General features: G+C 53.0%; 10 protein-coding genes across 10 annotated transcripts; 3 read left to right on the top strand and 7 right to left on the bottom strand.

Moving 5' to 3' along the window:
- Nucleotides 1-476: 476 nt before the first annotated feature.
- PHATRDRAFT_47738 (predicted protein) lies at nt 477-2,009 on the top strand (the record flags this gene model as incomplete). Its single annotated transcript, XM_002182079.1, has 1 exon — nt 477-2,009. One exon carries the CDS (start codon nt 477-479, stop codon nt 2,007-2,009), a length of 1,533 nt encoding a protein of 510 aa, XP_002182115.1.
- A 120-nt stretch (nt 2,010-2,129) lies between these two features.
- PHATRDRAFT_47737 (predicted protein) lies at nt 2,130-3,529 on the bottom strand. Its single transcript, XM_002181920.1, has 2 exons — nt 3,196-3,529; nt 2,130-2,913 (listed from the first exon to the last, which is right to left on the bottom strand). Exons 1-2 carry the CDS (start codon nt 3,513-3,515, stop codon nt 2,148-2,150), a joined length of 1,086 nt encoding a protein of 361 aa, XP_002181956.1. The 5' UTR covers nt 3,516-3,529; the 3' UTR covers nt 2,130-2,147.
- Nucleotides 3,530-4,009: 480 nt separating this feature from the next.
- Nucleotides 4,010-7,030, bottom strand: PHATRDRAFT_47736 (predicted protein; the record flags this gene model as incomplete). Its single annotated transcript, XM_002181919.1, has 1 exon — nt 4,010-7,030. The coding sequence occupies one exon, from the start codon at nt 7,028-7,030 to the stop codon at nt 4,010-4,012; it is 3,021 nt and encodes a 1,006-aa protein (XP_002181955.1).
- Nucleotides 7,031-7,617: 587 nt separating this feature from the next.
- PHATRDRAFT_21882 (predicted protein) lies at nt 7,618-8,458 on the bottom strand. Its single transcript, XM_002181918.1, has 2 exons — nt 7,931-8,458; nt 7,618-7,821 (listed from the first exon to the last, which is right to left on the bottom strand). The coding sequence occupies exons 1-2, from the start codon at nt 8,382-8,384 to the stop codon at nt 7,763-7,765; spliced, it is 513 nt and encodes a 170-aa protein (XP_002181954.1). The 5' UTR covers nt 8,385-8,458; the 3' UTR covers nt 7,618-7,762.
- A 1,340-nt stretch (nt 8,459-9,798) lies between these two features.
- On the bottom strand, nt 9,799-12,033 carry PHATRDRAFT_47734 (predicted protein; the record flags this gene model as incomplete). The annotated part of the gene is made up of 1 exon (XM_002181917.1): nt 9,799-12,033. The coding sequence occupies one exon, from the start codon at nt 12,031-12,033 to the stop codon at nt 9,799-9,801; it is 2,235 nt and encodes a 744-aa protein (XP_002181953.1).
- Nucleotides 12,034-12,503: 470 nt separating this feature from the next.
- On the bottom strand, nt 12,504-12,830 carry PHATRDRAFT_38020 (predicted protein; the record flags this gene model as incomplete). The annotated part of the gene is made up of 1 exon (XM_002181916.1): nt 12,504-12,830. One exon carries the CDS (start codon nt 12,828-12,830, stop codon nt 12,504-12,506), a length of 327 nt encoding a protein of 108 aa, XP_002181952.1.
- A 586-nt stretch (nt 12,831-13,416) lies between these two features.
- PHATRDRAFT_47733 (predicted protein) lies at nt 13,417-15,654 on the top strand (the record flags this gene model as incomplete). Its single annotated transcript, XM_002182078.1, has 1 exon — nt 13,417-15,654. The coding sequence occupies one exon, from the start codon at nt 13,417-13,419 to the stop codon at nt 15,538-15,540; it is 2,124 nt and encodes a 707-aa protein (XP_002182114.1). The 3' UTR covers nt 15,541-15,654.
- On the bottom strand, nt 15,653-16,720 carry PHATRDRAFT_38018 (predicted protein; the record flags this gene model as incomplete). The annotated part of the gene is made up of 1 exon (XM_002181915.1): nt 15,653-16,720. The coding sequence occupies one exon, from the start codon at nt 16,718-16,720 to the stop codon at nt 15,653-15,655; it is 1,068 nt and encodes a 355-aa protein (XP_002181951.1).
- Nucleotides 16,721-16,996: 276 nt separating this feature from the next.
- Nucleotides 16,997-18,489, top strand: PHATRDRAFT_29004 (predicted protein). The gene has a single exon (XM_002182077.1). The coding sequence runs from the start codon at nt 17,177-17,179 to the stop codon at nt 18,311-18,313; it is 1,137 nt and encodes a 378-aa protein (XP_002182113.1). The 5' UTR covers nt 16,997-17,176; the 3' UTR covers nt 18,314-18,489.
- A 111-nt stretch (nt 18,490-18,600) lies between these two features.
- PHATRDRAFT_38016 (predicted protein) lies at nt 18,601-19,929 on the bottom strand (the record flags this gene model as incomplete). The annotated part of the gene is made up of 1 exon (XM_002181914.1): nt 18,601-19,929. The coding sequence occupies one exon, from the start codon at nt 19,927-19,929 to the stop codon at nt 18,601-18,603; it is 1,329 nt and encodes a 442-aa protein (XP_002181950.1).
- Nucleotides 19,930-20,391: the final 462 nt, after the last annotated feature.

The following is a 20,391-nucleotide window of genomic DNA, read 5'->3' as shown; positions in this document are numbered from 1 at the left end:
TTTCATGTAGCTCCTGATAGTTCACATCAGTGTGGCATATACACAGCATTCGTTTACAGTTGTCCGTATATACTCGAAATTGGTAGCCATCGTGTTCGTTGGTAAGAGGCGAAGTGTTATACGTGTACACAAATCAATTCACAGTCAGATGTAAAATTTACTGCTAGGAAAATGTGCTGCCATACAAACTCTTCTCTCGGAATGGTGCTTAAGTTAAAAAAACGTTTTTTGTGTGACACATTGCAAAGGTACGGTTTTTCAAATAAATAGTCGTCCTTTGAAATTTCCTTGGTCGAGCGGCTATATGTAAAATTCGCAAATGTGCAATTTGTTTGCGAGCTTGGCTCGGCCTGCCGACGCCCGCTCATGGCGAGTCTACGTAAGAACATCAACATACGCCGACACCAAAAGGAGCAATCGGAATCCATCGCACAACATCCGCAGAGATTGTCGATACCTCTAGTAGGTCTCTCGCTATGGAAAGAAGATGCACGTACGACCAAATCTCTCTAGTGGACGACTCTCGGACCCCAGGGCGCTTCTACTTTGGTGCAAACGCGGAATACGACCAGGAGAGTAGTTTTGATGATGCACTCGGCGACGGAGTTGGTAGTCACAACAGCAGTGTCGTGTCTTCGTCGTCCTCTTCCGACCTGGATTTGATCGAAGAGCACGAAGTGGCTTCGTCTTTGGATGGGGTCGGTATTGAAACTAGTATGATTTACACCAGTAGTGATGAAGGTAGTGACATTCGTATTTCTCGTGTCGTCGCTGATCGAAGAAAGAGTCACTTTCTCAACCGAGAATCCTTGGATGAAAGCAACCGTTCGATTGTTACGGAAGAATCCTCGATCTTTAGCAGCGCAGACCTTTACTTTGAACGACAACTTTCGGAAGGCGATCAATACATTTTTGCGGACGACGATGGGTCGCCGGCGCATCAGCGGCTCACGGAGTCCGAATCGGTTCTTTTGAATTCCTCCTTTGCCAGTGCCTTTTCCAGCAAAGATCAGCCTTCCTCTGCCTCGATGTCGGTTATCAAGTCACCCAATACATGGGCAACCTTGAACCAGCAACGTGGTCGTCTCTTGGCCCGTTCGCTCTTGCGCCAAGCGCGCCGCCGTGAATTATCGCCGGGAAGCGTCAGTACCATGGAGGAGGAATATAGTTTAGATGAAGAACGAGATGATGTACCACCGGAGGATACGACTACCATATCTACTATCGTAACCAAACGGCGTCGGCATGGTCGACGGAAGCCAAGTTCCCGCTTATTCTTCGATCAACGCCAATCCCTCTTGACCCGAGCCGTTCAATCGATGCGACGTCAACGACAAAAAGTTTTTGCACACTCTACGTCTCCGCTAGACAACCTTTGCCACGCCAGTCGTTTCGTTGGTTCCTTACCTGCGACAACTCCTAACAACATTACAAGCACTACGATGCTGTCGCCCGTCCCGTCGGCAGTCCACGCCCGCAACGCTTTAGCAGATTTCGGATCCTGGGAAAAAGCCGCCATTGCTGCATCACCAACAGGCTTCCGACATCTAGAAAATCACAAGAGCCAGCTGGAGTGCATTCCTGAGCACGAATATGCGTCCGATTCGACGGACGAGAAATGGTCAATCGAACGTTTGTCGGCCCCAGATTTCTCAACACGTAGCAACGTGACAAGTGGTCCGAAATCTTGCCCCATCTCCCTCGGGTTGTCATTGTTTGATGAACTCGAGGGGCGTGCTTCCGCCCAAGACGTAGCTCTGATGCTCGGTTTGGGCCAGGACGGTGAGCGCTTGTTACGATTACTACACGGCAAAGCCGGAATAGTGGACGTCGACGACGATGAGGACGATTGCTACGATGATGAAAGTATGGACGGCGGCTGCGCTACAATTGGGAGTAGTGGTCGAGGAGTTCCGCTCATCCACTTGTTGGACGACTTTTGGTTGCCGCATTACGAGGAGTACGTGACACGGACCGTCAACAGTTTCAGTCGGCTCTTTGATCGTTAAAGTAAACACCGGCACTTCACGACTTCATTCCTAATCAATCTCCACGCGCGCTTCATGGGCAGTAATCATAAACTAAGTAGCCTTTTTCAGATATATTGCGTTACTGCCGAGTCCATCCTTGGCACTGGTCCGACTTGTTTACGAGCGGTAGCCACGGTCACGGTCCCCACGATAATCCCGATCCGGACTCGGAGCCCCACCACGGCGGTCTCGGTAATCCGCCGCGGGGGGCGGGCTCGGGGGACGGCGGCGGTGATCGTCGTAGCGCTCGTCGTAGCGCAGCGGTGGACTGCGCGAACGGTAGTGTCGGGGTGGACTGCGCGAGCGGGACCGCGGGCGTCCCCGATAGCCGGGGGGACTACGCTCCCGTCGGTATCGGTCGTCGATCCGATCGTATCCGGGACGATCGTATCGATCTCCGCGACGGTCGTAACCGCCGCGTCGATCGTCCATGTAGGGAGGCGGGGGCATGCCCCGGTTGGGAGGACCCCGACGGTCATCGTAGCGATCACGGTAGTCGCGTCCCCGACGATCCCGATCGCGGCGATCCATACCGCCGCCGCCCCCACCGTTCATGTTGCGTTCGCGAGCCACGTACTCTACCGTCAACACGGACTGATCCAACTTGCCTCCGTTGGTCGTTTCCTTGGCCTTGGTCGCTTCGGCAATAGTTTTGAATTGCACAAAGGCGTAATTGCGTTTCAAATCAATGCGCACGAGTTCCCCGAACGGCTCGAACAGCATTTGCAAGTCTTCCTTTTTGGTGGTTTCCTCGTGAAAGTTAACGACAAAGAGAGTTTCGGAGGGCGCAATGTTCTTGCGCCGTTCGTCTTCCTTGCGTTTGACCCGACCATCGCCACGAGCAAACTCGGCACGGAGAGAGTTGGAGACGTTGGCGATTTGCCTGCGACGATTGGTAGAACAGAAAGAAAGAAAGAAAAAAGGGAAAACGTAGAGGTCAGTCACGGATTGGTTGGGTGGGACGAGTTTGCGTCGACGGACGGCGCCCGGAGACGGCGCGCTTCTCCCACGTGTCGTAGTAGAGTGTGCCCGAACGGAGGAGAGGGTAGAGAGGGAAGACACGATGATATAGGTGCGGGAGCGAGAGAAAGATTCGCACAAGGCAACTTCCGGTAGTCAGAATACGTAGAAAGTACGTTGCGAAAAAACGGGTAGACAGACTCACATGCCGTTGATGTCGGACACAAATCGCTCGGCCTGTTCCTTGTCCGCTTGCGTAGCAGCATCCTTGAGAAAGACAAAGCAGTACCCCCGCTTGAGATCGATCCGATCCACGGGAATGGGGCGATACGCGCCTTCCGCAGCAGCGGCTGGCAGCATGGGCCGTTCGAAGAGCGTCGTCACTTCATCCGTACTGTAATTCGGGACCAAATTCCCCAAGAAGACGGGACGCAGAGCGGCAGAACCAATCACTTCGCCAGAGTCGGGATCCTCGGTAGTACCAGAAGCTGATGCAGCCGTGTCAATATCTCCTTCGGACGCCATGCTCCCCCAACAACCTGGTGTGTTTGTGCCGGTGCCCGTTTCGGTCCTGTTTCCCACAATGGTACGGTACGCGCGCTACGTGGGAGTGTTGACAGCGCACGTCGTTACGCAACGAAGCTGCACGAAGACTCTTTTTTATGGACAACACCAGCACAGTAGACAGACAGTGATAGGCTTACAACACGGAGAGGACGCAGTCCCAGTTGCAGTCGACGCATAGTACACACGCGGATGACCTACAGACGTACACCGTAGACTACGGACGTCGAATTACTACCCTTCCCCAGGAAGTTTACCCTACGCGTGGTCCATATTCCTTACCACCCGTGCCATCCCTCTCCGTTGGCGTAGTTAGAATAGCAAAGGTTGGCGTTTCGTACGATTCGCTCTCCCCTGGACCCGAGTAAGGTGAAGCGAACAAGAGGACTGATGCGGCGAGGTGCTCCCGTGAGCAAGCTAGTTAGTTAGTCGGCAACGCAATACTCGAGTTACTCCTACCCATTTGATTTCCGCGGTTTTTCCAGATGCCGTAGCTTTTCTTGATACAATTCGTAAAGTGCAGTTTCTTTGTCGATTTCCGACTGCTTCCTATCAACAGCCACGTTATTTCCCGTGCCCATAGGATTCCCTTGCTCCCGAATGACGAAACCTTCTGCTGCTCGCGTTCGATCGATCTCGGAACCGACCTTCACGACTGCTGGAGATGGCATCGCTATCGCATTGCTATATTTCTGGCCGGGTGGTGATTCGTAAACGGGAGAACGGTCTGCTATCCGTGACGAGCTGACGGACGGGTTTGACTGTGATACCCACACTCCGCGGTGGGTATCCCATCCATAGTACAGTGGAGCTTTTCCCCGGGGTCGGCCGTACGTACCGTCGCTGTTTGCTACCGGAGACGATTTTGGCTGGATAGTGTCGGGACGTAACGAGAATGGCAGCCGCGTGACTGACGGACTTTTGGAACTCGTTCGTGGGATCGGAAGTGGAATGGTGGGACGCTCCGTCAATACTGGCTTTGTCTCTGGGGCTTTCATCTCAGGGATCCAGAGCCCACGGACCTCGTCCCAGATACATCCCGCCCGTGGTCTTCCCCGCGGTCGCGGAAAGCGACCGGAAAAATTATCTGTCGGTTTTCTTGGATGATCTGTAACATTGATATGAGCTGATCGAGCGCTAACATGCAATGCGCCCGTGTCGAATATGGAATTACGGGAAAGTTTGGGTGCCAATGCCCCTGTCGGCTGGTCGACTTCTCGAGTACTCAGTTGCGTAGCCCAACAACCCCGTGTCTCGTCCCAGTAGCATCCTATTGGTGGTCGTCCACGGGGCCGAGGAAACGTCGTGGCGGAACGACTTTTTATCTCCTCGTCACTTTTCGGAAGATCACGATTGCTGGACTTGGACACCGACTTTTTAAAGCCTGGATGATTGGGCGTCTCGGGCAGTTTTTCTGTTCTGTCGTGTAACGGTTGTATGACATACGCAAACTTGCTTTGACTCCGTTTTCCCAGGGGCACCCAAACACCATGCACTTCGTCCCATGAATGCCCACTACGTGGCCTTCCGCGGGGTCGAGGAATTGTCTTGGCGAACGGAGTGCTGAATTTTACGCCACTTTTCGAATGGTCAAGATTTCGAAGATTGGACGGCGACTTTTCAAAGCTTGGATGGTTGGGTGTCTCTGGCAATCTTTCTGTCGGACCGCGTATCGATGGTGCTATGCGACCATAATCGTTTTGACTGACTTTTCCAGGGCTGGTTCCCGGCACCCAAATACCATGTCTTTCGTCCCAGGAATGCCCACTAAGTGGCCTTCCACGCGGACGAGGAAATGTACCATTCGACGGGCTGCTGTACTCGTTCATCTGAGGAGCAGTCCCATCTCGAGTGGAAGAAAAAGCACCATCAACCAAGGAATAATTTGCTTCTAGCGTTGACGAGCTCTGGGCTGCCACACTTGAGGACGGCCTCATAAGCTCAGCTGCATCTTGCTTCCTATCGCTGGTGTCGTTGAATTTTACCCACATTCCAATTCTGGTATCCCATGCGCACCCGGTGGGTGGTCGTCCGCGCGGTTGAGCAATGCGTCCAGATAAACTCCTGTGTTCACCGTTTTGAATCTGATTTGTCCTTTTCGAGAACGAATCTTTCCAAGACCCTTTCCGATGGAATACTTGTTCTTCCGCAAAGGTGACAGGCTTCAGGCGAACTCGTCCCGACAACCGTCGCTTTCCGTCCAATTCTTTCTTTCGTTTCCTGCGCTTCGTTTCCAGCTCCTGATTTGCTTGCTCTTCCGCAGGGCGCCTCTTCTCAGCCGTGGTTGGTTTCGACCTTGAGGAATGTGAGAGACCCAATTTTTCCAGCAACTGCTGGTTGCGCTGGATTTTAAGAAGCCGCTGTACTTCGTAGTCGGAGCGTCGACGCCCACTAGGGGATTTAGTAAGGGATTGCGTGCTTGACGCAAGTGAAGCATTTTCGCGCAGAACGCCGCCGTCCAAACTGTCATTATCCTCTTGATCAGCGTCTTGTTCGACATCTGGCAAAGTTGGCGTCCTCGACTCTTGCTCGTCATTGGGGAAAAGCATCGTGTCCCCGCTCGTCTGTGCCAGAACGATTCCAATCGCCTTCTCACAGGTGCCGCATGCTTGTACAAGGAAGTCCAAATCTTGTTGTTTGAGCCCCAACTCAAAAGCCGTCTGTGTTAGACGCAATACATCATGCTCGTCTTTCCACTTCCAGCCCCAGACGATGGAAAGCGTCGACAAATGAAAGTTCGTACCGGTATTATCATGATCAAGAGGGATCTCAATAAGGTATTTCGAATGATCCCTTGTTACGGTGACATGGCCCCATTTCGTTAAACAAGCTTCACGACGGACATCAAATTCCAAGTAGGAACATATTTTTGTTACGAAACTGGCAAAATTACCGGAATCAGTAGGCTTGGCTTCTCGAGCCAACCACGACAAGTCTCGATCTGGTTCATTTATGCTGGATAAGTTGCAGATAATGCCCAGAATTTTTGTCGTTTGAGTCATCTTGTCTTCGGCGCGGGAATTCTGTAGTTGAAAGTCAATCACAAAGTCCGCATGGATAGACTCATTTGCCAGGAAGTGGCCTTTTAGAGAATAGCTTACGGCTGAGTGAGGAGATGACGGCTTGCCATCGCGAGGCGGTACTTTATCGACGGTAGTAAACTCAAACTGGCGAATTGCTGTTTGCAGGGGTTCAATATCATCCCGTAAAAGGCTTTCGTGTGATTGAATGGAAGCTAACAAGTTTGAAACTGCCGACGTTTGCTGTTGCTGCAAAATCCAGTCGAGTGGATCCTGCTCGGAATCGTTGCCGTACTCGGTACCGGTGTGTTCCGGTGCTGCTGCCGAATGCAAGGGCTGCGCTACCTTTTGAGCATTCAGCTTACGCTTTAGACGTTTTAGTTCACTCTCATAAAGGGAGATGAGACTTAGTTCTCGATCAATTTCGTCTGCGCAGCTTTTTTCTGTCGCCGCCATGGTAAAATGAAGCATACAAGTCTAGGTCTTTCCGAAAATTCAGACGGTATGAAACCAAACATAATCCGGGAGTAAGTAGGTCACTATGCTTACGTCATCGTAGCCGAGGATTTCCGTTTATCCTTCCATCTCTTTACAGTTGGTAGAGATGAGCTACCCTAACTGACGTAACGTGAGAGCCAAAAAAATGTCCATTTGCCAACAAAATACACTATTCTCCTTTTTGCAGGAGCACGATTGTACCCCTTGCAGAAACTTCTCACATACGGGCGGGAAGCAAAGCATTCTCAATGAATGGAGTTCATGGGTTTTCAGATATACGTGTCTATAAATTCTGTTTTTTCTCTTTCCGATATTTTGAGAGTTAGAGCACACCGGCGGAGCTTGTCATTTAAAGCCAACCGACCGTGCGAGAGTGGGTAGAAGCGCGCTCGTATTTTATGAGACTTTTATCTGACACAAGCTGCATTGTGTACCGCAGGTGCTGGCAAGCGCTACGTACTCTCAGGCATATGAAAGGAATGCCCCGTGGGTGAGCGATAGTGAAAGGCTGCTTTTCCGACTACAACACTACAGAAAGGCCGCATCCGTTTAAACACTCTCGGTTGGTCCTAGGTTACACCTGTTATCAAACTAGTTCCGAACAGTTTACTAGCACCGTAGCGCAAGCAGAGAAGCTGCGCGTATTCACCCAGTGTCAATAGCTCGCTTCCCGCAAAGGCAAAATTACAGTTAGTTGTTCCCCTCGCACACGAACGAGTTCTGCGACAAGATCAAGGCCACAATTAAACCTGTACAAACCAAAACAAAAACACATATATAAGTATACGATCCAGCAGCAGCATCGAGCGCACGGAATAGCATGCGTGCCCTCTCCGACGTGTCCCGCCTTGTACGTACCGTAAAGACCGAGGGCTTCGGCGAAAATTAGGATAAGAATCATACCGACAAAGAGCTTTTCTTGCTGACCCACCGCACGGACACCGGCGTCTCCTACAATACCAATGGCCATACCAGCCGCCAGACCGGAAAGACCGCAGCATAGGCCAGCCGCCAAATGTGCAAAGCCGGTGTATAGCGAGTACTGAGAAAGTCCGTTTTGCGGAGATACAATGGAACCCTGAATAATCACGGCCACAATGAGCCCGTAGATTCCCAGAACTCCCGCCATGACTACGGGAATGATGTTACGCATGACCAGACCCGGGTTCATCACACCCATGGAGGAAATACCGACTCCGGACTTGGCTGTTCCGTACGCGGCGCCAATATTGGCAAACACCAGGGCGGAAGTCACTCCCATAAACCCAAAGAAAGGCGCAGACGCCGGGCAAGTTTCCATTTCGACACTCATGATTAATCGTTGTTAAACGTGAAGGGTCTGGAGAGAAGAGTAAAATGAAGGATACTTGTAAGCTACGACGCAATTGCGAAAGGTTTTAACGCAACGGCCGGTGTCGAACAAGCAGCGGCGTCGACTGGGAGAAATTTCCCTTCGCGAAGACGAAGAGATATAGCGAGATCGTCAAAAGGAAAACATAGGCAAATAGCTCTGCCTGCGCGTCGAAATATTTAGTTCCTTATGTAGATCATCCGAAGCATCGTCCGAGACAAATGGTTGGGACCATGGCCGACAAGCCGTTCCATTTCACAACAATCCAAGTTACCAGAAACGAAGTCCTTGGCACTCAATACTCCTGCGAGCCTTGTGGGACATTTCCGGAGTTGCTTTACGCGTTGAAAAACCGGTGACGTGATTTTTCGACGCATTGACGATCCTCCCAAAATTGGAGGGAATCAACGATTGAATCGCGTTCTTTCGCCTTTGAAGCGTGTTCGAAGCACTTTCCAGACCGACACTAATTTATCGATGCCTTGAACTATGTGACCGCAATCAACGAAAGCAAACCTCCTCTTACCTTCGAACGAGTATCCCGAAGTGCTTGCTTGTTCACGAACGGTGGGTGGGTGGATTGTGGGCCATTGCGTTTGCGTTCCATTACCGTTGTCAAACCGTTACCGTCTGCAATCCTACCTTATTTTGTGTTGACGGGAAGACCGCTAGAAGTGACCGTCAAAGACTGCTATCGCACGACACCTAACAGTTCGTAGTCCGCTCCCATTCGCACCACGAGGCTACAAATGAGCTGCTCACTTTTTCCGGAACTTTCTTCGTCGGGAAAAGATTCCAAGCGATCCATTCGTATTCTTTCCTGATCGATCGAACCGAGAAAAAAAACAAGATTTCGCTCTCCTTGGCCTCTGCGGCGCAGTTACGATCGTTGCTGCCTCTCCAACAAACGGGAACGATGGGTGATATTACGGTTCAAGTACTCATGTTCGCTACGGCCCGCGAAATTTCTGGAACGGGTCAAATCAGCTTGACGGTCCGATCCGACTGTGATACCGTTCAAATTCGACAACTTCTGGCAGAAAAATATCCCAAGCTCGCCAGTATGGTGCTGGATGAAGATACGCTCACGCTCGCGTTGAATGAAGAATATCTTCTCCCCGGTCAATGCCTTCCGTTGAAAGAAGGCGACACAATTGCACTGATTCCACCAATTTCGGGCGGCTAAACGGAAGGATATAAATGCGCTGACACGTTCCAAAAAAAGGCACTCTGTAATCATGTTACTATTTTCACCTCCAATCAAACTAGGTAATGTAAACGTTTGATGAATATTTCGCCGTAGGGAGGTGTACATTGTGTTACTCGTCTCCAAGGGTAGGCACTTTACAGGGCGCCGGAGGCTTGCACTGCTTGTTTACGTACAGACGTCATCTTCGTCCAGGGAACAGCACGGACCGAAATTCGCCGCGGTTTGCGAATGCGTGGGCTCGATTAGGGCCGACATCGGGGCGGCATCGCGTGGTTCCGGTTGATCGTTGTACTCGTTGCTGCCGTCTTGACGACGCAAATCGTCGTACAACAACAAGGAGTCTTCGTCGTCGTCGTATTCTCCTTCGGATTCCAGAGTCCACGTGCGCATATCGTCCGTGTTGGGTGAAAACAAGGACTCACGGTCGTCTTGACGAGGCCCGTGGAATCGTTCCATACGGGACGCTTGGGGTGCGGATGCGAGGCGGAATTCTTCCGCGACCGTACGCGAGGTGAAAAGCGGAGGAAGCGCCGGTAATCCGTCCTCACTTTGGTCGCGCGAGACTTGACGCGCGATACGAAATGGCGGAATGTCCAACTCGAAAGCATCAATCAAATGCTTGAGATCTTCAGTATCCATCCGCGCGAGTTGTTTCGAATACACTTGCTTGATGCTATGGGCGGCACGAGCAAGGTCGTGGGCACTCGGATTGATTGCCGTCAACGTGCGGCAGCTTTTGCTCAACGTCTGAAACGCCGATGACAAAACCTGAATCGTTCGTCGAATTTGCAGACCATTGGCCCCACTCTGCCAAAGTGCTGGACCAAGGTGTACATCTGGCTGCGGATGGGACGTGATGGTACTAGTCGTACTGACGTTCGACGTCATTGGCGTGCGTTCCGATTCGGGCAGAGAAAAGACAGACGTATCTCCCCCACGCGGTGGAGGAGTCTCCGGCAGAACATTGGCCCCCATGGCAATGGCCAGGCCAGGAATGATCTTCCAACGTCCTTGTTGCTCCACGGGTGTGTGGGATTGATTATGCGCGCACCGTTCTTCGGCCGGAGTGGCCACTTCCACCAGGGTGCGGCAGAGTAGAATGGCGTCGCGGAGGACGTTGTGCGGTTCGGCCACCATGGGCACTTGCGTAGGACTCATAAAGAATTCTTCCTGTTGCGCCACGTCCATTTCAATGAGTAGGGCATTTAGATTCGCCACAATGTTGTGACGGTCAAGTTCGGAGAATCCTTGGAGTATTCCTTCTTCGTCCATGGATGTTTTTACTACTTCCTGCAAACCCGCTTCGTTGATGGTTTCGATATGCGCCACAAGGTGCAGCTGATCTTGCAATCGTTCAATACAGGCGACGAGTAGGTGTTGCTGGTAAAGCCGCTGATTTCTTTGATTGTACAGAGCTAGGTTTGTTTCGTCCTGAGCCGCATCGTCCTCGACGACCAGAGCCCGATCCTGAAGCGATTCTTGTTCCAAAGCCGAGACTTGTGTCTGATCACAGGCGTACACGACGCGACTGGAGGATTCTAACGGTTCAAAATCGTAGGGTTGTTCGTGGGGATCGTTGGGCATGAGACTCATCCGTGAAGACGTGGGACTGTCATTATTTGGCGGAAGCACAATCCGCGGTGCTGGGATCAATGAATACGGACGGGTCAACGAGGAAGGTGACGCGACGATACTGGTATCGTGGGATACGGGACTTGATGACCGTCGGAGGGTGGGATTGTGACGTGTCGGTGTGTGGCCGAACGGCGTGTACGGGAAGGCTTCTTCGGAATCTTCGGAAACGTCGTTTGGTTCGTACTCATCCAGATCTCGACTGGGCAAGGACGGTAAACTACAGGTCGATGGGTGGGACCTTTGTGGTGGAACGTTTTGGAGAGCCACTACCAAAGCCCCCACGGCGGTTCGGGCTCGTCCGGGACGTAGGTTGGGTGACTGCGCGATCCCGTCTCCGGCATAAAAGGAACTGTTGCTGACGGGTGGTGAGTGCAACGATCCTTGCGTGGACCATGAATTGCTGGGCATGGGGGGTAGAACGGAAGGACGGTGTTCCTTGTTTGCAACCGGACTCCAGGAAAGATTGGACGGAATAGCGAGTTCCTGGCGCAAGAGCGACACGGATGGACGTGAACGCAATCCTTCGGGAGTCGAGGGCGCGTGACGGAGAGGTATCTGAATCAAGGTTGGTTGTGTACGTTTGTGATGGTGGTTGTTGTTATCGTCGTATTCGTTTTCGACGGTATCGCAGCTGTGACTCGCGGTCACCGCCGGTAGGTTGGGTGAGTGCGGATCGAAGGAATCCTGGTTTCCGAGAGCGTGGGAAGAAAGATCATCGATGGAATCCGCTTGGTGGCGCTGGAGAAACGTCCAGAGAGAAGTCATGTCGGGTCGTGATGACAGTGAATCGCAATAGCAATAGCAACCGATCCCCCAGTTTTGTACCCTTTTTGTTTTGTTGTGTCAAAGACTCCAGAGTCAATGAGAGTCGTAACGATTGAAACAGAATTGAATGGGAGCCGAAATGGGAGTCTCGTTGACAATTTGTTGGGTACAACTTGTGTTGGAGTCCGTGTCAATTACGGTTGAACGTATTGCAGGGGAAAGAGTGTGTGGCAGGAACGGAGTGTGCAATGACAATCCCAATCACAAGCACCCCGCGACACTATCAATACCCGAAACCAGTCACCTACTGCTAGAGCGATAGAGTGCTACTGTCGCAATGGTGGACACAGCCGAAGCGCGCGTGTGGGAAAGGTTTTGTGAGAGGGGTGCGTCGATCCGATCCGATCCGATCCAATCCAGTCTGATCCAATGTAGAAGCAAGTAATACACTGGTCGGATTTATTGGGTACCTACCTATCTACCGACTTCTTTTCGTTCTTGGTACGGGAATCGTACTCGTACTCTTGTGCCTCGTCCAATGTCTCGATAGGAACCCCCACACACTGTAGCTGGTTGGTTGCGTGAACTTGGTTGATTGGTGCATTCGAATCGGCGTGCGGGGTGGGGGGAAAACGACACTGGCAGGGAACGGATCGAACGTTCGAATTTGTGGGATGCCTTAAATAGTCCGGCGCGCGAGCGTTTTCCGTTGGAATATTCCGAAATGGTCGGAACGTTCCACCGCAGTACATGGCATCGTCGCAACGACAGTCTGACCCGTTTGGAACCGTACCCATGGTTTGGTTCGAAAACCGTCTCTCTCCACGAGTCACGGGTAAACACGAGTCCACGTTGGTACCTAGGTAGATAACGGTAGATAGGTAATTAGGTAATCAATCAGGTAGGTAGGTAGTAAGTAGTACACGGAGGTACCAATCACACACCACACACCACACGATACCAAGAACCCCTCCCCTCCCCTTCGTTCACGCAAAACAATTCGGAGTGGGCCTTTCGCGTCGCAAAATTACTTCCCCCCAAGCAAGCAAGTAAGGATGCGTGCGTGCTTCACCACCGTCGCGCGGTGCGCCACCCACCACCCCGTGTGTACTATGTAGGTATGTATCTAACTAGCGCATCCCAGCGCGTACCTCTAGACACGTAGAAAATACCGTACCCTCTCCTACTGTCGGGGACGGGCCCAAGCAAGATTCAACGCTCTCGACGTTTCTACACTTGCTGTTAGTCTGGTTTCCAAGCCGAAAGGACTCCTGCTTGTTTGGTTTCGCTTGTGTGACTTGTGTGAATTGCGGACTCGCACAGTTTCACCCTCCTCCTCCATTCTCCAACATCCTCTTTTGTTGTTGTTTTTGTTTCACAATCATGTCCCATCGGCACGTTGCCATGTCACGAGTCCGCCCGCCAGGTCGCAAGGAGCCTCGCGAGGCTCCGTCCAAACCGTTGGCTCCTCCGACGGTCGTCTCAAAGTCACTCGCCTCGCGATTCTTTCGCCAGAGTCACACTCCTCTTGTCGTCCCACCCTCCCCAAACACGAATCGCAAAGCAGCGACGCGTGCTGCGGGTACCGGTGCCGCCGTCGCCCGGGATCGTCGTACCGCAGCGCAACCCCCGCCCGAACAACTGCCCGCCTTGGCAGCGGAATTCGGAGCCTTTGCCTTGCTCGACGAATCCGCCGAGACGGTACTGGTCAATGACGAACTCCCGCACGCCTTTCGGGACTTTGCGACCAAACTGTGGACGACATTGCATCGGAGATGTCAACGGGCCAATCGCGACGGTGGCAAGACCCGCATTGCCATCACCGTGAAACAGTACGAAGCACTGTGGAACCACATGAACGGCGACTATACCGAAATGCTCCTGGATCAGTCCTACGAAGGGCATCACGATGATCTGGAATTGCACCTGATGGCTGCCAATCACGTCGTGCAAGACTTTCTGCAGCTGCAAACACTCTTTCACGAAACCCGCACACCCACCAGACTACGACACGCGTTGTGGGAAGGCTTGGAACGCTTCCTCGCTCCACGATTGGTCGAACAGTATCAAGCGCGTCTCACTACCATGACGCCCGCGGAAGCGGCCCGGACCATTTCCTGGCTCGACGATTTCCAGGAATCGGCCCGGGCCCGTCGGCTACGCGTCAGCGACACCTGGCAGCACGACCAGGAACGTCTCCTGCAAGTCTACTTGCAAAAGGGCGTACGCAACGAAATGGCCACGCTGGTGCAACGACTCGCGGAACAGTACAGCGCCGACGAAATTCGACACGACGAACACGGACATTTGGTATCGACCCTGCCCGAAACGGTCAGCTTTCTGTACCAGCAGCAGCACGCGGTCGCCCTCGAATGTATACCACTGGTCTTTCACGAACAAGTACTCGCCGCCTGTAACGAAGAACTGGGAACACTGGCGGGAGCACTCTTGCTGGTCGTCCATACCGTCTGGAAGGAAAATAATACCGGAACGCACCAGTACTGTGCACTCATTAACGATATTTATCGACTCGGAGAACAATGCGACAATCGGAACGAAGAAGTATTGACCAATCCAGCCTACATGGAAGCCGCGGAAGCCTTGTCGGCGACTCTGACACAATTCTCGCTGCAAACGACCTCGTTTCTCTGTGAACGTATCTTTACCGTACTCCAAGAACCGGAATCCGTCCTGGCACCCGTGGGCACCGCGCCGTGGGAACGCCAGGAAATTGCGTCGCCCGTCGATCGTACCATTGCTACTCTGCAGGACTATTTTGTAGATCTGGAGGCTTGGCTCTCCGGCAACTACTACTACCCCAAAGTTCTCAAACAAAGTCTCGACTTTTGCGTACACCAGTACGTCACGTCATTTTTCGTCAACACCATGGCACGCGGGGTCCACAATCCAGCCGCCGCCGCGCGAGAAATTCGAAACGATCACCACCGTCTGGACTCGTACTTTTCCGGAGAGGACTTGATGCCGCATCACGGAGTGGCGGGCTTTTACACACGCAGCCAGATCAGTTTGCAATTGTGCATTCTCCAAAATATGGCGGCCCTGATCGATCCACAGCGAGGACCGGACGATGTTGGCGGAGACCTCAAGGCCGTTCTCGTTCGGCTCGATCGGGATGTTCCCGGTAATCCCGCTGTACTCCACTTGCTCGGATTGCGGAAACGCCATCGAGGCAAGGAGTCTGCCGAGTGGCTCCGGGCAATTGCCAAAGCCAAACAGGCCGTGGAACTGGACCTTCAAGGTAACAACGCCACGGCGGATTCCCGTAACGCCAACAATCTATTGCTCCTGCCCAAACTATGCGAATCGCGATTTTTACACAACTTGCGTACCGGCAATGGAGTACAGCGACAGCTTTCCAATACGACCCAAGATTTCATCGAGTCCACCCGTCAACTACTCGTGAACGAAGCTAAAGGGTTACAGCGGATTCGCATGTACGCCACCCATCGTGGAGTCGGAATGAGAGGATCAGAGAAACGCCCTTGAGGAACCAAAGTTGGTTCTCTGCGGAATGGTTGGTTCCCTTTGAACCATCCAATATAAGTGTACCGTTTTTGTTTTCTGTACGGATAATTATTCCTTTATTGTTTAATTACTTTCATCTCCGCTTTTGCTTGAATGGTGACGAGGGCACGGGCCACAATTGGGGTGTCTCACACGGCCGGCGCCGTGGACGTCCGGGTGCATGCGTACTCGAGAATGGGGCAAGCGCAAAAGTGTCCCGGTGCCTACGATTCCAAAAGGCCAGTCCGTAGAACAGTACCAGTACCAGCAAGAGGGCAAATCCCCATTTCCCCATTTCGTGGTGTTCTTTGGACCAGTAGATCCAATCTTCTTCCCATTCGTGCACTTGCTTGAGCACCAGGGCCGCTGCCTGGGTCCCACCGAGTGTCTTGCTCCAGAGCTGGTAAAGGAGATGCGGACACGCCAAGGTCGAACAGTAAGACTCCGTCAAGTATGTTCCGAGTTCCGATTCGGTTCCACCAAAGCATTCGTGTACCATGGCGTGACACGCATTTTGCGCGTGCCGGATCGTCTCCGCGGTACAAACGTAGTCGTGTGCTCGCCGGGCCACCTTGCGACGAACCACATCCCGGTCGTCCCCCAAGCCTCCACTACCACGGTCGTAGTAGGGTTCCTCCTCCAAGGCCGTATCCTGACACGAATGCGCTCCCAGAAATGCACACCACGTGATAGCCGGGCAGGAGTCGTCCAAATCGTCCGCGTGTGTCCCCAACGCCTCGCCGTGGTGTCGTTCGAGATGTCGGTCGAGATAGTATCGTGTACCGAACGTCTTCCAACACAATCCACACTGGAACCAATGCAATGGTCGAGTACGGTGGGGTCGTTTCTGCCGTCCTCCGCCCCGTCGCTGCCAATCCGGCGTCGCTCCACTCCGCCAGGAGACGGGCGGTACCAGTACAACCGCTTGTTCTTGTTCCTGGAGCGCATCGTGTAGCAAAGGACAAGCCGACGACGGCTGGACTAGAGTACGATCAAGCCACTCCCAAACGGTCGCCTCGTCGTTGTTGCTACTGCTGCTGCTGTGGTCTAGTAGTGCGTGATTACGGTGCATCGGGGCCTTTTGCAACCGTTGTTGGACGAGAGCACGGGCCGCCCGACTCAGCCGTCGATCGCACGCAAAGTACGGCTCTGGCGTTGCCATTCTGGTAAAATTAACAGTTACGGTCCAAACTCTTGCCAACCCGGTAAGTGTATACACTAGCTCTCGAAGGTCTCGGTAGCATCCAAAGCCTTTCGAGCCCAAACTTACAACACATACACAGAGACCATACAGATCCGAATTGTGATGGAATCACAGTCAGAACATGTACAGTGAGACACTGTAAATGCAATTGATATTTCAACTTTTGTATTCAAAAATAATTTTTAAAACAATCCGTGTTCCAAAGGGAATTCGTGTTTCGATAGCGCAAACGATAGGTGACCATGGCGTTGCTCTCCGTTGCTTCACTGTAAAGTAGACATTTTCGTGGTTGCATGCACTTTCCGACGCGCACCGATCCATCCACGCCCCTTGCTTTCCGTTGATTGCACGAATTTCCCAACTCGCTATTCGCAACGTTGCCGCTAACGATACGCAAAGAACTGCAATTATCCAATGTCCAGCAATCGATCCTTACGACGTTCGATGAATACTGCAGTCGTCGCCTCGGTCCTTCTTGCTAGACATACTACTCGCAGCTGTCGGCCTCGTCCGGCCTTTCTTGTTCCATCGTTTGGCTCGCAAAAGGCAAAATCCACACCGGCCCGTGGGGGGTTTTCGACGAACGCTGCCGATCCTTACGGCATCGTCCGCTCGGCTTCCTTGGACGCTACCGGACCTGATGCCTGGAAGTCGCTTTCGTCACGAGATTGTCAAAGGCTACTCGAAACGGCGTCGCAAGCAGCCAGAGCGGCGGGAGCCGTCATCACGGCTCATCTCGGATGTGCTGCTGAACTGGAAGCAGGTGCCACGCACCATTCCTCCCCAGCCATTGACGTCAAAACCAATATAAAAGACATTGTGACCGAATACGATAAGCAGGCCCAATTGGCGGTCGAGACGATTGTCCGTGCAGCGTATCCCACGCACTCCTTTCTCGGTGAGGAAGATGTCGATCCCGGCGCAGCCGCTAGCGAAGCCGCCTTGTCCACGACTGTACAAAATTCCGAGTCGGGCTACGTATGGATCTGCGACCCGATCGACGGGACGGCCAACTTTGCCTCCGGACTCCGGTTGTGCGCCGTCACCATGGCGGTTGTCTACCAAGGAATTACGGTGGTCGGCGTCGTCTACGACCCGCATGAGGACGAACTCTTTGCCGCAGTGCGTGGACAAGGCGCCACCGTCAACGGCCAACCCTTGCGCGTTGCCGATACCGTCACCAACGTCCACGACGCCATCGTCAACGCCGGCTGTCCGGCGGACCCCGCCGCCTTTGCCACCTCCATGCGTGGCGTCCTGGCGTTGAACGGTACCTGCCGTGGGATCCGTGTGGTAGCCTGCAGTGCCTTGACCTTGTCATGGATCGCGGCAGGCCGTTTGGCGGCACATTTCGGCTACGATTTGTCGAGTTGGGATTTGGCTGCCGGAGCCTTGCTCGTACAAGAGGCGGGTGGTGTCGTGACGGGTTTGGATGGATCGGAATATCAACTGTCTACCCGTAACATGCTCTGCAGTAACGGACACGTACACGAGGATATTTTGCAAGTATTGCGCGAGGCGGACGCGGTCTCCTTTCGCCGGTCTCTGTAGACACATTCGCGGAATGCAGCAGGTACCGAGTGACGCACCCTATCAGAGAATCCAATTGTGGCCCTCGTTCCATTCGGTGGTTTTGTATCCATGTACTGCATGTGTTTTTCTTTTCTAATTGTGTAAATGAGATGTGTCGAGAGAAGGTAACACTACTATAACGAATTCAAAACTGACTACTGGAACAGAAAGAGGGGCAGTCCTCTGCGGCAAACATGGCACACGCCAACACGACCAAACCAAAAGCAGACGAAGCGGTGCAGCCAACTCCATGTTTAAATTCAAACTTACGACGATGGCCGTTCCAAATTGGGACTGCTACGCGGTGCTTCGGGAGGAGTGGCGAGATCATCCGCCTTGCACAAGGGACAGTGATTTTTATGTTGAATCCACGACTTGAGGCAGTCGACGTGAAAGACGTGTTGGCACTGCAAGTCACCCACACGATCGGCGTCGGCAAAGGCGTTGAGACAAATGGCACACACGTCATCGTGCGGTGCCGTTTCCTGCTGCGCCGCGTCGGCATGGTCACTGGACTGGTGGACCGTCGGTCGATCCCGGTACCGCCGGGTGCGTAAGACCACCACGGACCGTTGGACCAGTTCCATACCGGCTTGAGCCGTCCAATCCACGTCTGCGGGTGGAAGTTCCGTCGGTGGATCCGTAGTGTGGGTAACAACAGGGCTACCGACACGACGACCGGGACGGCTGTGATCCAACTGCGGTGGGTATAAGGAGTCCGTGCCGGGAGGGCGATCGCGTCCCAGAACCACACGGTGGCTCGCGACCGTCCGCCTTCGAATCCGGGCCTGTGCTTCGCGGCGTTGGCGATTGCGTCGTACGATGCGATCCAGATTTTCCTGCAGGGCTTGTTCGTACCGGGGTGTCTGCCAGCAAAAGACAACGCGCTGGAGGTATCCTCGTGCGTAGGCACCCTTGGGCGAGTAGACGCAGCTACAGAGTACGAGGAACCAGAAGAAAAACATGAGGGGCACAACGAAGCGAACAAAGGAGTCTTTGCTATCGGCGGCGCAAGATATTTCGAAGATATCCCGGCGAGCCGAGGCGTCGGTAAAGGCAATCTTGCAGTGGTGCGCCCCGATGGGGCAGTAGGTGTCGGGGAGCGGGGAGCACAAACACTGACGGCCGTACAAGACCGGTGTCGGTGGATCCTCCAAACGGCGATGAGGCACGTAAGAATCCACACGTCCCTGGTAATCATAGTCCGCCTTGTGGCTCGTCCAGAGACGGGACGATTGTTCCGTTTGAATAGGAGCGTCGCGACGTGAACGGCTGTGAATGCCGCTGACGTCCTCGGAATTTTGTAACGATTCGTCCTCGTTGGTCCACGAAAACAAGGATTGTAGCCACCGTTGTCCAGTGTTTCCACCAACAGCATTCGTTGTACTAGCCGTAGTATTCGTAGTGTTGATCGTGTTGTCTGGAACGTCATAAAATCCCGAGGTTGCGTTCCAAACCAACGTTTGCAAAGGATTGAATTCCGTCGAACACAACATACTGCTGCGTCCCACCGGATTGAATGGCAACAACTTCCTTCGCATGTTTGTGGTGCTAGCGCTGAATGACCCGGTGGACGAGGGTCGGCGGACTCCCATGGTGGCTCTGGGTATATTGGGGTAAGGGGCAATCTTGCCAAGTTGCTCCTAATGGAACACCAAGTTCTCGTCTCCGATCGAGAATCTCACTATTTCGGACTTCCCGCGTTCCGTTGCGTGACAACGCAGAAGCGTCTCGTGAGCGAAGCCGATGAACACGTCACGACAGGGACCCAAAAACGACTGGAAACAGGGCCTCACAGTAAGTGTATGGAAAAAGCTCCCCTTGCACTTTGTACAATCTACTAGCTCTAGTAGAGACTAACTGTTATACAAACTCCTTGCGAGTACAAATACGGTGGACGAATCGCACAATCAATCGATTCATCCATATGATGCGATGCGATACGCTACGCAGCAATAGAGAAATACACTAGCCAAGGCTGTATTTTCGAAAGATTGAGACCCTAATTACAATGCGAACTCACGGGAATTGTAGTCGATGTTTCACCGTACCGGAAG

This window comes from Phaeodactylum tricornutum, chromosome 14, assembly GCF_000150955.2.
Source record: "Phaeodactylum tricornutum CCAP 1055/1 chromosome 14, whole genome shotgun sequence".
Lineage (NCBI taxonomy): Eukaryota > Bacillariophyta > Bacillariophyceae > Surirellales > Neidiaceae > Phaeodactylum > Phaeodactylum tricornutum.
Note: the sequence above shows the minus strand (reverse complement) of the source record. Positions and strands in the feature narration are given on the sequence as shown.

Excerpts from the sequence above, each read along its gene's own strand:
- PHATRDRAFT_29004 (XM_002182077.1), top strand. The coding sequence starts at position 17,177 with ATGTCCAGCAATCGATCCTTACGACGTTCGATGAATACTGCAGTCGTC.
- PHATRDRAFT_21882 (XM_002181918.1), bottom strand. The coding sequence starts at position 8,384 with ATGAGTGTCGAAATGGAAACTTGCCCGGCGTCTGCGCCTTTCTTTGGG. Across the intron at positions 7,822-7,930 it reads CGAAGCCCTCGGTCTTTACG|GTTTAATTGTGGCCTTGATC; the intron begins GTACGTACAAGG and ends TGGTTTGTACAG.
- PHATRDRAFT_47737 (XM_002181920.1), bottom strand. The coding sequence starts at position 3,515 with ATGGCGTCCGAAGGAGATATTGACACGGCTGCATCAGCTTCTGGTACT. Across the intron at positions 2,914-3,195 it reads GTGTCCGACATCAACGGCAT|GCAAATCGCCAACGTCTCCA; the intron begins GTGAGTCTGTCT and ends CAATCGTCGCAG.